This window comes from Sinocyclocheilus anshuiensis, unplaced genomic scaffold (assembly GCF_001515605.1).
Source record: "Sinocyclocheilus anshuiensis isolate Anshui unplaced genomic scaffold, SAMN03320099.WGS_v1.1 scaffold2607, whole genome shotgun sequence".
NCBI lineage: Eukaryota > Metazoa > Chordata > Actinopteri > Cypriniformes > Cyprinidae > Sinocyclocheilus > Sinocyclocheilus anshuiensis.
In genome coordinates, this window is record NW_015549720.1 from 45135 (window position 1) to 61285 (window position 16151).

Sequence of the window (16151 nt, forward strand, 5' to 3'; positions counted from 1 at the left end):
TATCCAAAGTCTGAAGCCATATTGTGAGCTGAGCACTGGGATCCTGTGACATACTGGAGTTTTGGGACAATAGAGTGGCCTCTCAGGTAATGGTCAGTTAGCCAGATAGACTTTCCTTCTCCGTTAAAATCAGCTTTAATGTCTCAGTGACTCACTCAGAAATACAGCAGGATGTATCTAATAACAGTGACACCAAAGTGGAGATCTAAGTCATCATGGAAATTAATCTTTTTTTTTTTTTTCCAATTCAGACCTATTCAATTTTGATTGTAAGAAAAAAAAATCTGCAAGCAAGCTCACAATAACAGTAAGAATAATAAGTGTATACATCATATATAATATTGTGTGTATATATTATTATTATATTCATTTTTTTTATATATATATCATATTGTAGTTTTTGTATTTTTATATAAATATTCAGATGTTGCAACCAAGTAATGGTAAAGTTAAATAAAAAAGTGTTTCATCTGTAACAAGAGATGTCCTAGAGTTTAAAGTTAAGATCATGATTGTCTTTTAAACGAATACTCTACATGACATGCTGTGTGTAATGAGAGAAGAACATTAACAGACTGCCAGAGGCTTGGCATCCCCTCTTGGCTCTAGTTTGAGTGCTCTTTGCCAGCTGATAGGCAGGACTCAAATGTGATGCCAGCTTTATCTTTCAGAGCATTTCCTAGTCTCTGCACTTTCGCTTTTGTGGTACTCAACTGACTGACAGCAAACTTAGTGCGTTTTATCTCAGTAATGTTGTCAATAACTGTTTAACCCTGTAGCAAACTACTTAAAATGCATGAAAGTATAAGTTGTCACTCTATATCTCCCATTAATATATATGTCTTAGTAAAATTATATTTAAATGCTAAGTTTTATGATCAAAGCTCTGTAGGTTTTATTGTGGGGAGGGGGGACATATAATGCAATGCAATACAATGACTATTTAGAAATGTACAAATTCTCCAAAAGCCTCATGTATCATATTTGATACTCATATTTTAGCTACTTCAGTCCAGTAAGTGTTCATCTTGATTTATTACTCACAAAAGAAGTTATTCTTACGTTTAACAACAATGAAGATTTCACAGCAAAAAGACACGTGTACCACGACCTGAATGGGGGACGTTTTCATAATTATAGTAAAAGGCTTTTTACTTGCTAAAAGGTATAACCTATCAATCAGATGACTGAAGGGTTTTCAGCAAAGTTTTGGTCATGTTGATAATTAAGGGGCCTTAGTAATTTCTGTATTAAATATGATACAGTAGGCTTTATTGGGTACAAGTAATCACAACTGGACAATTCAGAAAAGGATGATTTTTATGAGGAATTGTAAACTTACTGTAACTCATTCTTGTGGTTTGAAATGGCAGGCTTCTTCAAATAAGATATTATTAGTAATATTTGTGTTTGTGTGTGTGAGGAAGAAAGAGAGAGGGAGAGAGTGTGTTCCATCTGTTCTTAGAGTTAAATCAAGCATTGGTAGCACCAGACAGGAATAGTTCATTTATTGAGAGTTTTTGTATGTCCGTGACCTTGGCCCAAATTCCATCCCATGACAAGAATGGAGAGGAACCGTGTAATCTCGGATAGAAATAGACTTTCCCTCAGGTTTAAGGGAACCAAGATAGGACAAACCTATGCTGAGCTGAGCTTTTCAGGATGCAGGGCAATAAATCCATAACGATTTCTGTTTCAGACACACACACACACACACACACACACACACACACACACCAGACCCCCGCTTCCTTAGCTAACTTTTTATTAATGACTTCCCATGGTGGATGTGGTGAGTGTGATATGACATTGTTTCCTGCTGTACTTGAAATAATCACAGATGCTCTTTTACAAAACTGGATAAGATCACACACAGTTCCCACATCAGAACACAGAAACAATCACTGCACTGAAGGTAAGGGCTCCCACTTTACTTTGGGTTAACTATCTTTTTCATATGAATTCTTTAGATAAACTTTCAAAATATTTCAGTGTAAAATATTATGCAGATGTTGATGCAAATTTACTCTTGTAGTGAATAAAGTTGATCCAGCTGGACTAATGGTGAAATACAGCTCACGATGATGTGTCTCTTGGCAGATAAACTTTGTAACTGTGTCTTAGTTTTTTATGTAACAGTTTAGGAGTAGAATGACTCAGGAATAGTATGTCAAACTGAGAATCACAGTGTTTCTGCAACTAAAATGTGTATTTTTCTTTAACAAAACGTATTTTTCTTTGGTTAAAAAAATTTAAACCAAATTATTTAGTCTTTGAATACCTTGTTAATATTTGCAATATTTGTATAATGTAAAAAAAATAAATCCCATAACATTTTCACAGTCATTTATATGGTAATAGTATGGTAATAGTTTTTACTTCCAAAACCATACATTTTAAAATATTTTACTGTAAATCTTTCGCCAAATGTGGTAAGGTATGGTAAGTTAACCACAATTATTTTTTACTGTAAAAATTGCAAAATTTTTACAGTGATATTTAGGGCCATTTACTTCTTTCAAAACATAACTTCAGAGGACATAGGGCCTTTTATATTTGATAGGACATATGATTTTATCAGCACACAAAAACAATATCTTTCCTGTTTGTCAAAACCGGGGTGGACCCTGCCATTCTCAGTGTTGATTGATGAACGTCCCTTTCGATAGACTCTGCAGACAGAAAAACATTTTAGATTAGATAAGTAAGGCTGCACTCAGACGGTTCATGGCATATTGTTGACAGGATTTGTTCAAGGCCACATCTGAAATGACATATTACTGGATGTAGGGTGATGTAATAAAGGCAGAGTGAAAGAAAGATGGTGATGTTGGTCATTTGTGAGCGATTACTGTTAAACATATACAGTTACAAGAGTTTATGTAGTAATTATCTTGAAGAATATAAATAATCAAATAAGTAAAATAAATGGGTGTACATTTTTCAAATACAAAGAACTCGTTTCAAGCAACTTCTAATGCTGTTTCTGGAAAAAATGATGAACTCCCGTTATTTTTCATGTCTGTGATTAACAGAGTTTAGAGGAGCGCTGCCAGCGGATCCTGCAGGAGATGGAGGGGTCTTTGACAGCTCGGGACCGGGTGGGCATTCAGGATTTTGTTCTTCTGGATGCCTACACCAGTGAGACAGCATTTATGGACAACCTCAGAAAACGGTTTAATGAGAACCTCATATATGTGAGTCCCACACCCACTCATATGACCTCTTAGAATAGACTGTAAAAAAGGCTGGCAGTGCAATATCCAGTATCACTGTTACTTTCATTATTGGGATGGGGGAGAGAATAATGTAGACTCTCATGCTGAGCTCAGGTCAATGCAGACAGGTAGACTACTAAGTGAAAATGTTCTCTGTACATTTAATTTAGCTTGTCGCAGTGACTGGAAACTCACTTTGCTGATGATTCAGCACAGAGAAGTTTTCTGTTAAAGGTTATCAAGGGCACCTTACAAGGCTAAACCTCCTGCTGAGACAGTTTTATTTCCTTATGATCTATCTTTAACCCGTGATGGTTCATATTTTAACTCAATACTCTGTTGAGGGAAAATACTGGCTTTTAACTTTTTCTGAAAAGTCCTTATCTTTCTTATTTTTATTAGACCTACATTGGGACCCTCCTGGTGTCAGTTAATCCATATAAAGAGTTGGGTATCTATACCAAGAAACAAATGGACATTTACATGGGAGTCAACTTTTTTGAGCTGCCTCCTCATATGTAAGTTTGCATAATATATACACAGGAAATATACAAAAGTCTGGGGTCAGTAAGGTTTAAAAAAAAGAAAAAAAAAAGAAATGACTTTTATTCAGCAAAGATGCATTAAATTGATCAAAACTTACAATAAAGACATTTAAAATGTCACAAAAGAATTCAATTTCAAATAAATGCTGTTTTCTAAAATAGAAGAGTTATTTTTAATTGTAATAATATTTCATGAAATTACTGTTTTTTTCTGTATTTTTCAAATAAATTCAGCCTTTGTGAGCATAAGAGACTTCTTTCCAAAACATTAAAAAAATCTTACTGACCCCAGACATTTGAATGGCACTGTATACATAAACATTTACTTTTTATTCTTGGCATTTACATCATTTTTTTCTTATTTATACAGATATGGATAAGAACATAGATGTGGATAAATAGTTTATTTTACATGTAGTTTAAGCATTATTTTTCTGACCTCTCAGCTTTGCACTTGCTGACAATGTTTACCGGACAATGATTAGTGAAACCAACAACCACTTCATCCTCATTTCTGGTGAAAGTGGTGCTGGCAAGACGGAGGCCTCTAAGAAAGTCCTGCAGTTCTATGCAGTGTGCTGTCCCAGCACTAGACTCCTGGACAATGTGAGAGATCGGCTCCTTCTTTCCAATCCGGTGCTGGAGGTCAGAATTCAAACCTTTTGTCTGAAATGAGCCATTGAATACATGGGTATACATTCTGAATGCACATTCTCAAAGTGTAGCACAGTATCAAGTAAAATAATGTTGATGGCACTAAACGTTTTAAATCTACAGGCTTTTGGAAATGCCAAAACCCTGAAAAATGACAACTCGAGTCGATTTGGAAAGTACATGGACATACAGTTTGACCATCAGGTAAAGTCAGATTTGAACAGAAGTAGAAGAGCAGGAAGCATTCATTACAAATGTAAATAAATGCTTTTTCTTTCAGGGAGCAGCAGTTGGTGGCCACGTCTTAAGCTACTTACTGGAGAAGTCGAGGGTGGTCCACCAAAATCACGGAGAAAGGAACTTCCACATCTTTTATCAGTTAGTTGAGGGAGGGGAGGATGAGCTTCTTCGCTGGCTTGGTTTGGAGCGAAACTGTCAGAATTACCGCTTTCTTATTCAGGTGAGAAACACAGATATTACTTTATATTTTCTGAAATTAAAATAAATGTATAGACATATCAGAGCCATAAAGCATATTCATTGTATTGTTCAAAATCTATTTTCTGGACAGGGAGAATGTGCCAAAGTGAGCTCCATTAATGACAAGAGTGACTGGAAAACCGTACAGAAAGCTCTCACCATCATTGAGTTTAGTGAAAAGGATATAGAGGTAAGATGCTCTCAGATTGATTGGAGTTAGAGCATGTTGATTGGAGTTTTTTTTCCACTGGTGTCACTGGGTCAGTGTAGAAGTCTGCTTTTTAGAAAGAAAAGTCATTGTTTAATACGTTTGGTCTTCTTTTAGCATCTGTTTGCCATCCTTGCCAGCGTCCTTCATCTTGGCAATGTTCAGTTTGGGGCCAGTGCCCTGGGTTATGCCACATTAAACAACAGTGCGGAAGTACACTGGCTGTCAAAGGTACTTTCCACTGACACGTCTATCAAGTTTTCGAATAATTATGCATTAGAAGTTTACACTGTAATGCCAATATTGACCTTATTTAATTATTTTTTTTGTTGCAACCCATTTCTTCTCTCCTTTCTTAATTCTTGCTCTTGTTAGCTATTGGGCATCCCCTCTAACATGTTACGGGAGGGTTTAACTCACAGGAAGATTGAAGCCAAAGCAGAAGAGGTGAGGCGGGTTTATCGACAGTGGCTTTTTACTTTCGATTTTTTACCTATTCCAAGTAAATACAACATTTAATGTGACCCAAATACTAGTGTGTTTACATTGCTTCTGTTAAAATACACTTGAATAGATACATAAAATTATTGTATGAAACATAAATTGTTGCATAAAAAGCATGTTTTACCTTCATATTGCTATAGAAAGTTGTTTTGGACAATTAGTATTAAATGGTAAATAAATATATGCTTTAAATTTAAAATGACTAAAGAGTTGTTTTAGAGATGGAATACTTTTTTTTGTTTTTTGTTTTTACATTTCCTGTGCTTCAGAAATCCATGCTTATGTAGTATTGATCATTTTCAGGTTCTAAGCCCTTTCACCGCTGAACATGCGAAGTATGCCAGGGACGCACTAGCCAAAGCCATCTATGGCCGCACATTCTCATGGCTTGTTAATAAGATTAATGAATCGTTGGCAAATAAGGTATGCATGGTTACATGGAATTTACAAAATCTGCTTTTTATGTTGGTTTATAAAAATACATGAATTAGTTGATGGATTATTAGGTTATCAGTCAATTTATCAATGCAGGATTCAACCAGAAAGACGGTGATTGGACTGCTCGACATCTATGGATTTGAAGTGTTTGACGTGAACAGGTGACCCTGAAGCATTGAAGTCATATTCACTCACTGAACACATTTATTGTAATATTTTTTTTTTTCAAGAAAACTCTTAAAAGGGGTTGAGTTAACAAAACCAATTAGTAACCTTTTTTTATCAATATAGTGTCAGAACAAGCCCTCTAGACACATCTAATAAATAAATGGGTCATCTATTGTTTAAAAGGGGTCAGTAAGGATGCATAAATTTGATTGTAAGTGACAGTAAAGACATGACGTTCCAAAAAAATTTCTGTTTGAAACAAATGCTGTTTTTTCTATTTCTTTCTATTCACCAAAAAAATGTATGGCAGTTTCCACAAAAATATTAAGCAGCACAACTGTTTTCAACATTGATAATAAAAGGAAACCTTTCTTGAGCTTTCTTGATGTCTGAAGGATCATGTGACACTGAAGACAGGAGTGCTGACAATTGGAATAAAAAAATGGAATAAATTACTTTTTAAAATATATGAAAATAGAAGAGAGTCATTACATTATTTCTGTTGCATGTAAATTGTCTTATATTTGTGCAGTACTAGATAGATATACAGGCCAAAATGTTACATTTTAAAAGACTTTGAGGGACCTGAAGGTTTTTTTCTGAAGAACAGCAGGTAGTTTAACTGTTCAGGACAAACAGGGGACTCATGAACATCTAACCCCAAAAAAACAAAACAAAACAAAAAACAGCTGTGGATCATCCAGGTAACAACACAGTATTAAGAATCATGTGGATGTAAATCTTTGAACGGGGTCATTTTTATAAATTCAACTATTATTTTCTCTTGTGGACTATATGTAAACATCTGTGTGAAATATCTTATTCAGGTCAGTACTAAATAATACATAACATGCATTTTGTATGATCCCTCCTATTTTGGTAAAATAATTAACATTTTGCAGATACTGCAAAGTGTATGTAAAATTTTGACCACAACTGTACATATTGATGGATTGATATGTGTATGATTACTGGTGCTTTGCTCCTCAGTTTTGAACAGTTCTGCATAAACTTCTGCAATGAAAAGCTTCAGCAGCTTTTCATCCAGCTCACCCTCAAATCAGAGCAGGAGGAGTACGAGATGGAGGGAATTGAGGTGAATATTTTCAATACATATAACATTTATCAACAAGATGCCCTCACCTTCAGATAGTAATGTTATGTAAATGCTTTGGGACACAGATCTGCCTGGCCTTGTGTTTTAGCATATTTCCATTGATACAATTTTTTCCATGATGACATTTTCAGTGGGAGCCAGTGCCATACTTCAACAACAAGATCATCTGTGACCTAGTGGAGGAGAAACATAGAGGCATCATATCAATACTGGTGAGTGGAACTGATTCAAGCTGACATACACATTAAGACATGATTAAGTCACAGTCTTTATGTCATGTATCCTGCAATTAAAGGATGAAGAATGTTTGCGTCCTGGTGAAGCCACAGATTTTACATTCCTGGAGAAGCTAGAGGAGAAGATGTGCGGTCACCCTCATTTTGTCACGTGGGTAGCTTTTCACTTTGAACTGACTTAATACCAGTATTTCAATGCTATCATAGCACAAGATGATTTTATTTATTTTGTCTGTTGGCTTTAAAACAGGGGTGTCCAATCCTTTTCCTGGAGGACCACTTTCCAGCAGAGTTTAGCTTCAGTACTAATTGAACCAGCTAATCAAGGTCCACGGGATCACTAGAAACTTCCAAGCCGGTGTGTTGGAGCCAAACTCTGCAGGAAGGCAGCCCTTCAGGAGCAAGAATGCACACCCCTGTATTAAAAGAAATCCCTAAAAATAATAATAGATAATTTTGTAGAAACTGAATGCAGATTGCTTCCAATTATACTGTTATTACAATCTTAGTAGTAAAGTAAGATGCAAACTAGAATTGAAGTGCCGTGGTAAACAAGAACTTGTACTGCTGCGAGAGATTATATTTATTTATTTATCAAATTCACTTTCTCTAAATTTCAGGCACAAATTGGCTGACCAGAAAACACGCAAAACCCTTGAACGAGGGGATTTTCGTCTTCTACACTATGCCGGAGAGGTTACTTACTCAGCTGCTGGTAAGTTATTTAATGCTAACAGTTTAAAGACGAATATGTTTTTTTTAAACATTTCCTTATCTTGACCTGTATGATTTCCTCATGTCAGGATTTCTTGACAAAAATAATGATCTTCTGTACAGAAACATTAAAGAGGTAAGAGGTTTCACCACAGCATGCATTCTCTCTTGGCCTGTCATCTCTCAAAAAACAATGACTATAAAATAGACATAAATGCAAAAGTTGTTTGTTATTGTTTAAGGTCATGCGACAGTCGAAGAACAGTATTATACAGCATTGCTTCCATGCTATTGAACCTGATGGCAAGAAAAGACCTGAGACGGTACAGTGAAAGATGTTTCAATAGACAGTTAAAACAAACAATCATAACAGCCTGATCTCTCTCTCTCTCTATATATATAATGTATTTTCAATGTTAATTTTCTGGCTATAAGATAACACATTTACAGATTGTTTGATTATAGTTTTAGTATAGTATCATTATAGCTGATAACCTATGAGCAACTCCTGTATTTAAGTTATTGCAGCACTTTAAGTCACACAGGAATCATAAAGACATTTTTGACCAGGTTTTTTTTTTTTGTAACAGGTAGCCACCCAGTTTAAGAGCAGCCTTTCAGGCCTCACTGAAATCCTCATGACCAAGGAGCCATGGTATGTGCGGTGCCTGAAACCCAACCACTGCAAGCAGCCAGGTGAGCCTTTCACTTCACACCTCTGGTTAGTGGTTTTGTCTGCTAAATGTTTTACAAGACTGTGCCAGTGACCTCTCTCTCACTCACCTAACCTCAGACCGCTTTGATGATGTCATGGTGAGACATCAAGTCAAGTACCTGGGGTTAATGGAGCACCTGAGAGTCAGGCGTGCTGGGTTTGCTTATAGAAGAAGATACGAGGTTTTCCTGAAAAGGTGCGTTTGTATTATGTGTGTTTTCATTATGACTTCAATTGTCTTAATCAGTTTCATGCATTTGCCAGACATTTTCTATCTAAAGTTATACAGTGCATTCAGTTAGTGTTTCTTTGAACTTATCTTCTCTATCAGGTGTTTCTTCTCACTACTTCTCACCTGCAAACATGTGGCAATCCTTGATGCTTTGCAGATATAAGGCTCTTTGTCCTGACACGTGGCCACACTGGAAGGGGACACCAGCAGAGGGAGTGCAGCGACTCATCAAACACCTTGGCTACAAACCAGACGAGTACAAGATAGGAAGGTACAAACTTTACAGGCTATTTCTATGATGTGTTGTTCTGCTAGGACCAGAAAATAACGGTTTCCTCCTAGTGTTTCCTGAAGTTTTTTTCCCTCTTATTTATCAAGGACAAAAATCTTCATTCGCCATCCCAGGACTCTTTTTGCCACTGAAGATGCATTTGAGATCTGCAAGCATGAATTGGGTAAGGGACCAGTAACATCGGACAAAAGAGGGCTGGCATTCCCCTGAAGGTGTCGTGATGATTCTTGCAGTGCCACCTTTGACCTGATTGGTTGGTGTCTCAAATCGCTTTTGTTACAGCCACAAGAATCCAGGCCAAATACAAAGGCTATAGGGTGAAAGGACAATACCAGAGGCAGAGGGAAGCAGGTATTAATCTTCTTTTGGTTAAAAATACTAGAGATACTTAGGAAACCCATACATATAACATCACTCTTAATTCATTTTTAACAGCTACCAAGATTGAGACATGTTGGAGGGGCCTTCAGGCCAGAAAAGAGAGGGAAAGGAGAGCCTGGGCTGTCAAAGTCATCAAGAAGTGAGACAATTATCATGTCAGATGATTTTTTTACTGAATGAAAATTCAGTATATAAATGTACAGTATCGTTCAGATGTTTGGCATCAGAAAGTACTTTTATTCAGCAAAGATGCATTAATTTGATCAAAAGTGACAAGAGAAAAAAAAGTGACATTTATAATATTACAAAAGATTTCCCTTTCAAATAAATGCTTATTTTTTTCTCTTTCAACATTGATAATAAAAAATGTTTCTTGAGCAGCAAATCAGCATATTGTAATGATTTCTGAAGGATCATGTGACTGAAGACTGGAGTTATGGCTGCTGAAAATTCAGTTGACATCACATAAATAAAGTACATTTTTTAAAATATATTAAATTAAAAACAATGATTTTTCAATTGTATTAATTTGTATTTTCACAATATGACTGATTTTACTGTATTTTTTGGAGCAGATAAATGCTACAAATTGTATGATATTTGAGTTGTAATAGATTTTTTTCCCAATCCTGCAGGTTTATTAAGGGCTTCATGAACAGGAATCAGCCCGTCAGCATGGACAACTCTGAGTATCTGGCCTTTGTCAGACAGAGCTACCTCACTCGACTCAAAGACAATCTGCCAAAATCAGTATTGGACAAAACCACCTGGCTAACTCCTCCACCCATAATGCAAGAGGTAGTCCATACATTATTGGATCCTTTATCATTGAAACCATGCGAAGTTTTGTTTTATAGCTGAAATTAAAATGATTTTTCACTGTAATGATACTATATTTTGTAATAAATGATTTTATAGGCCTCCGTGTTCTTGCGTAAGTTGCACACACGTCTCCTCGTACGGAAGTATGTTCGAGGGATCAGTTCACAGCAGAAGGTGCAGGTAAAATTATTTTACCTCTCATTTATCGTAATGTTTATTTTCACACTTTATTTGCTGGCTGGAATCCATTTACAATTTACAGTTCAAATTTATTTTCAGCTGCAAATTAAAGCACTGACCAGTGACATATTCAGAGGCAGAAAAGAGAACTACCCTCAGAGCATATGCCAACCCTTCGCTGACACTAGGATAAGTAAGAGTTTATGGATTTTTTTTTTTATATGCTGTTGTTGCTGTAAACCTTTTAATGTGTAAATGCAAAGATCAGGTTATACCTTATGAATTATAGCACTTTGTTCATTCTTTGTCTATTCAGGTGAAAAAGACATCAACATCAAAGTCTTGCAGCAGATTTGTCCTGAGGGCATTAAGGTACATGAAACTAAGAGCAGTTTAACTCCTTTAAACATTAAAGGCCTGCATAATATTTTAACTTGCATTAACCATATACGCCATAACTGCATTAAACATATGATGGTAAAATTTGCACTGAGATTATGTTGCTCTTCTAATGTTACTGGCAAACTAGCAAGTATCATTTTATTTACTTGCCATTTTACTCACATATGGAAATAGTTAATTTTGGATCTTGAATGGATGTAAAGATGTGTCTTATTTCTGTTCCTGCTGAAAGAATGCTTAGGAGAATTTAGGGGCTCGTTTAACTAAGAGTAGAGTAGATCCGTCTGAGCTTTATTTTTCAGTCAGACAGATGTTTATATCATTTGGCATGCATGGGAAACTGATGTGATATCTCCCTTTATACAGTACAGCGTTCCAGTGATTAAGTATGACAGGAATGGCTTTCGGCCACGTTTCAGACAGCTGATCTTCACTCAGGCCGCTGCGTATCTGGTGGAAGAGGCCAAAATCAAACAGAGGGTGAATTACAGCTCACTAAAAGGTGCCCAATGCCCGATTAATTAAAAGTCTATGATTGTGTGAAATTTGCCATCAATTTAGATTTCCAGTTATTTTATGTTAATATATATTTTATATAGTATATGCACTTTAATATAAAAATAAGTACATGATCCGGTTTCATTAAAAAACATTTGTCAAAGGTGTAAACATGCCTCATGATATAGTAGTCTATTTGGTTTGGACTAGGTATTTTTTTCATAGTCTTAGATTTATATTTTACCTTTTATTATTTTTTTTTACCTCTTGCAACACACCATTACTAAATTAGTCAAATTGAATCCAGTTCCATATGAACCTTGTTTACATGAACAATATTTGCTTTTTTTTTTTACAGGGGTGTCTGTCAGCAATTTAAGTGACAACTTTCTGATTCTCCATGTCAGCTGTGATGACACAAAGCAAAAAGTAGGTGGTGAACAAATATTTTTGACAGGGAGTTTCTGTATGAAATTACCGTCACATGGTAAATTGGAAGAACTTTTGTTCCCTTTCAGTCAGTCACGTTCGACGTTACATCGACACTGACGTTAGGGGTCTCACTTGGGAGCCCTAATCACCTCTGAGCATTACGAGAAATGGCCAATGACTATTCACGAGTGGAATTTGCATGCCAAGCCACTCCCTGTACATATGTGTATATAAAAATACATCCACTCATTCAGATTTTTGCTTTGGAGCCGATCGCTTCATGAGCAAGACTTCACTTCGCTATCAACACATCAGGAAGCTTCTCTGCTGCATTCCCGAATGGCGCACTCAGCGGTGTTCCTCCCTTGGGTGCCTCAGCTAAAGGAGCAGTTTCTTGTAACAGCTTGCATATAACAGCTGTGTGTTTCTGGGTGCGGGAGTTTCCTTACCTCTGATGACAGACACGATCGCTATCTCACGTCTGGGCCATAAGCATGCTGAGACAACTTTCGTTGATGGGTCTTGACTGCACTGCGAGTGCATGTCCATGGCTACGCTGAGGCTCTCATTTATAATGAGGCTTCCCTTGGATACTACCCAGTCCGGTTCTTCTGCTTATAAAGACCATATGGCCACATTAGTTAGAGAGAAGGGTGATCTGAGAATCACTGTCAGGCCAGCCCCCATGGACGTTCTGCTCCTCACAGCGTAGCACCGTTGAGCTCCCGGATGAAGGTGCTGGTCCATCTCGTGGTGGACCTAGGATCTCATTTGGGGCTCCTGAAGAAGATAAGATGTTGATCGCAGCATCAGAGGAGGGGCTTTTGTCTTCTGATACTGAAGACTCTGCTGAGCAGCCCCCGGAAACAGCGGCGGCTCAGTTGGAATCAGAAGCTGAGTTGATGGCCTGCTCCTCCGGGCCACCAAGAGCATCGGGCTGGAGGTGAATTCGCCTCCATCCTCTGAGTGCTCGAGGATGGACGATTATTATCTGGGCCTCGCTTGCACCGCCATTCCTCTGGCTAAGATACGTGCGCCTTTTCTTCTTCCAGTAAATTCCCCGTCTGGTGAACCCTGGTCGAGTTCCTTCCAGCACCATGTGGCATTCAGACTGTTTCCGGGTCCAGTACTTGTGTTGTATGCCGTTAGTCACCCCTTGTACTGGACTAGGTGCCCATACATGAGATTCAACTTGGGTAATCCTGTATGTTCTTTCCACGGTACGGTTTCCCTTGGTAAACCCGTGTCTTTCCCTAGACAGTTCCACTGTCAGTCCCTGTTATGTTCCTCTGAACTGGGGTCAGGTCAGTTAAATTAGACTGTGCTGCGATGAGTCTTGTGTTTTTCACATTCACATATTGTGAGAATGTCAGAACACCTTTTTTCGGCTTCCTTAGTAAGCCCTTTATAGTTAATTTGTTATCTGGCTTATGGGGCATTGGGTAAGTTACGGATTGAAGTGCATCTGCACCATCAATTTGAGTAACACAGTTCTGGTGTTGGCTGTTTCCACAGGGACCCCTAACGTCAGTGTCGACGTAACGTCAAAAGTGACTGACTAAAAGGGAACATCTCGGTTACGTTATTTAACCTTCATTCCTTGAAGGAGAGAATGGAGACGTTACGTCCCTCATGCCACAACCTATGCCACAATTGCACAGAATGCCGTGTTGCTTCTTGGCTCCTCAGCACAAACCTGAATGAGTGGATGCACGCCGCCATCTTATATATACATATGTATGGGGAGTAGCTTGGCATGCAAATTCCACTCGCCAATAGTCATTGGCCATTTCTCGTAATGCTCAGAGGTGATTGTGGCTCCCAAGTGAGACCCCTTACCTCAGTGTCGATATAACGTCTCCATTACCTCCTTCAGGGAACGAGGGTTACATGATGTAACCGAGACGTTTACGTACATCAAAACAAAGAAAAAATACCTGTGTTCAACATGTATGAAGTTTTCTGTGGAACTCTATTTGAAAAACCTGTCACTGATATATATATACATATATGATTGTTAAATATTCTGTTTTAGGGGGACCTGGTCTTGCAATGCAGCTATCTATTTGAGGCATTGACAAAACTCTGTGTGGTGACAAAAAACCACAGCCTCATCAAAGTTGTTCAAGGGAGGTGAGACATACTTCAATCAGAACTGCCTTGGATACTCAGTCCTGCTCACATAGATAGATTGTTTATTTTATTTAACAAGAATGCATTATACATACACTGAATTGTTGTGATTTTGTAGTGTGAGGTTTGACATCCAGCCTGGCAAAGAGGGCTTTGTTGATTTTAAGAGCAGCAGTGAAGCCATGGTCTACAGAGCCAAGAATGGACACTTGATGGTGGTGGGTCCACATAATGCAATGCATACAACTAAATGAATACACTGGAAAAAGAAACTATATTTAAAGTGTAACCTCTGTATATGACCATTAGTAATATGCAGGGGTTAAATTGGGCCGGGGCTGAGCAAATATGGCAAATATTCTGCTTGACAAAATGTATCTGCACATGTTTTTAAGTCTTTAGTGTTTTTAAGTTTAAACATTCACGGTTTTTAACCCATTCAAGCGCAATAAGCAGCAAAAGAGTACTCAGTTCATTACTCGCACACTTTCTGAGAGACGGTATACTGGTATATTCGGACGGTATATTCTCAGACAGAGCAAGTACAGAATTGAGTTCTTTTTTGCGGCTTATTGTGTAAATGTTCTGATGCATACAAAATTGTCAAAATGCCTGTCTTGGTGAGTGTTCACGTAAACACAGTCCATTAAATCTTCAGTGAACGTAAACAACTGAGAAAGAAAACGCATGTGTAATGTATATTAGATCCGAGCAGTCGTTCTTAAAGAGACAGCAGTCTATTAAACTGATTGCTGTCTGTGTCATTAATGTTAATCAAACAACAAATGACAGAAATTCACTCACTGCTCTTGACTGACTTTTGTAACTTTAACTGTAAGGTTTCATCTGTATTTATTTATGCAGTGAAGACTATCCAGTGTTATTTTACATTTAATTACTTAATTCAAATTCTGTGGTATTTCTGTACCTGAATATTACCGTTAGACATACCTGAAAACTTAAAGCATTGATTTTATTGTCATCAGATATATCTTTGCACACTGCCAGTATCTAGAATGATTTTGACCAGCATTTTAGTGTTCATAGCAGAAGGCTCTCTTAACTTCTTATATTTTACAGGTTGTCCCTTGTTAGGATTTTGTAGGCTTTGCATACACATATGCACCCCTAGAAAGCTTTTAACCACGGAGCCCCCAACATAACAAATCCCAATATAACCCCTGCAATATGTAATTAATTATATAGCACTGTTATATGTATTACTATCAAAATTATATTGATATTGAACTTTCAACTATTTACATTAATAAGTTTGAAGCCATTTATATTTTTATTTTGCAGGAATCTGCACGGACAAAATCTCGATTATGAAGTTTTACCTCACAAACCTTCTCTACAATGGCCCAATTAATGCATTTCAGTCAAGTTTTATTAAATACCATAACGTTCCCTAAAAGAACAGAACAGTGTTTTCCAATGGCCTCCCTAATCAAACTCTCCTAATTCAACTCATCAGCTCATTGGTAGAGACTCTAAGAGCTGAAATAAGTGTTCAAGATTAGGGTGGCAAAATGTGTACTTTTGGGGAACTCCATAATCAGGGTTGGGAAATACTGCTATAGGATATGAAGTGTGAATTCAAGGGACAAATCATGAAATATCACTGCAATTTAATTACCAAGAGGAAAGGAAAACAAGTCCAACTGGAGTATTCAAGTAGTATAATATTATATAATATTAGTAGTATAATATTTTATAACATTGTATAATATTACATTTAAATTCTGTATTTTAGTTGTATACTGTACATTGTCTTTGAGG

At 37.1% G+C, this 16151-nt stretch overlaps 1 protein-coding gene across 2 annotated transcripts; it reads left to right on the plus strand.

Moving 5' to 3' along the window:
- The first annotated feature begins 1886 nt into the window (after positions 1-1886).
- Positions 1887-16069, plus strand: LOC107660767 (unconventional myosin-Ih-like). Of its 2 annotated transcripts, none has more exons than XM_016450183.1 (32): positions 1887-1915; positions 3036-3197; positions 3621-3736; positions 4210-4408; positions 4541-4621; positions 4698-4877; positions 4989-5087; positions 5223-5336; positions 5481-5552; positions 5913-6032; positions 6141-6208; positions 7206-7311; positions 7464-7544; positions 7628-7719; positions 8189-8283; positions 8372-8418; positions 8525-8605; positions 8873-8978; positions 9076-9193; positions 9387-9500; positions 9608-9684; positions 9804-9872; positions 9957-10041; positions 10538-10700; positions 10821-10904; positions 11004-11097; positions 11221-11276; positions 11673-11808; positions 12163-12233; positions 14272-14369; positions 14488-14587; positions 15672-16069. In XM_016450183.1, exons 2-32 carry the CDS (start codon positions 3072-3074, stop codon positions 15699-15701), a joined length of 3078 nt encoding a protein of 1025 aa, XP_016305669.1. In that variant the 5' UTR covers positions 1887-1915; positions 3036-3071; the 3' UTR covers positions 15702-16069. The 2 variants fall into 2 exon arrangements, with proteins under 2 accessions (XP_016305669.1, XP_016305670.1); XM_016450184.1 differs by having other exon boundaries at positions 10821-10898.
- Positions 16070-16151: the final 82 nt, after the last annotated feature.

Coding starts and splice junctions, on each gene's coding strand:
- LOC107660767 (XM_016450183.1), top strand. CDS start 3,072: ATGGAGGGGTCTTTGACAGCTCGGGACCGGGTGGGCATTCAGGATTTT. Junction 7,312..7,463: donor ACGAGATGGAGGGAATTGAG/GTGAATATTTTC, acceptor TGACATTTTCAG/TGGGAGCCAGTGCCATACTT. Junction 10,905..11,003: donor GTTCACAGCAGAAGGTGCAG/GTAAAATTATTT, acceptor ATTTATTTTCAG/CTGCAAATTAAAGCACTGAC.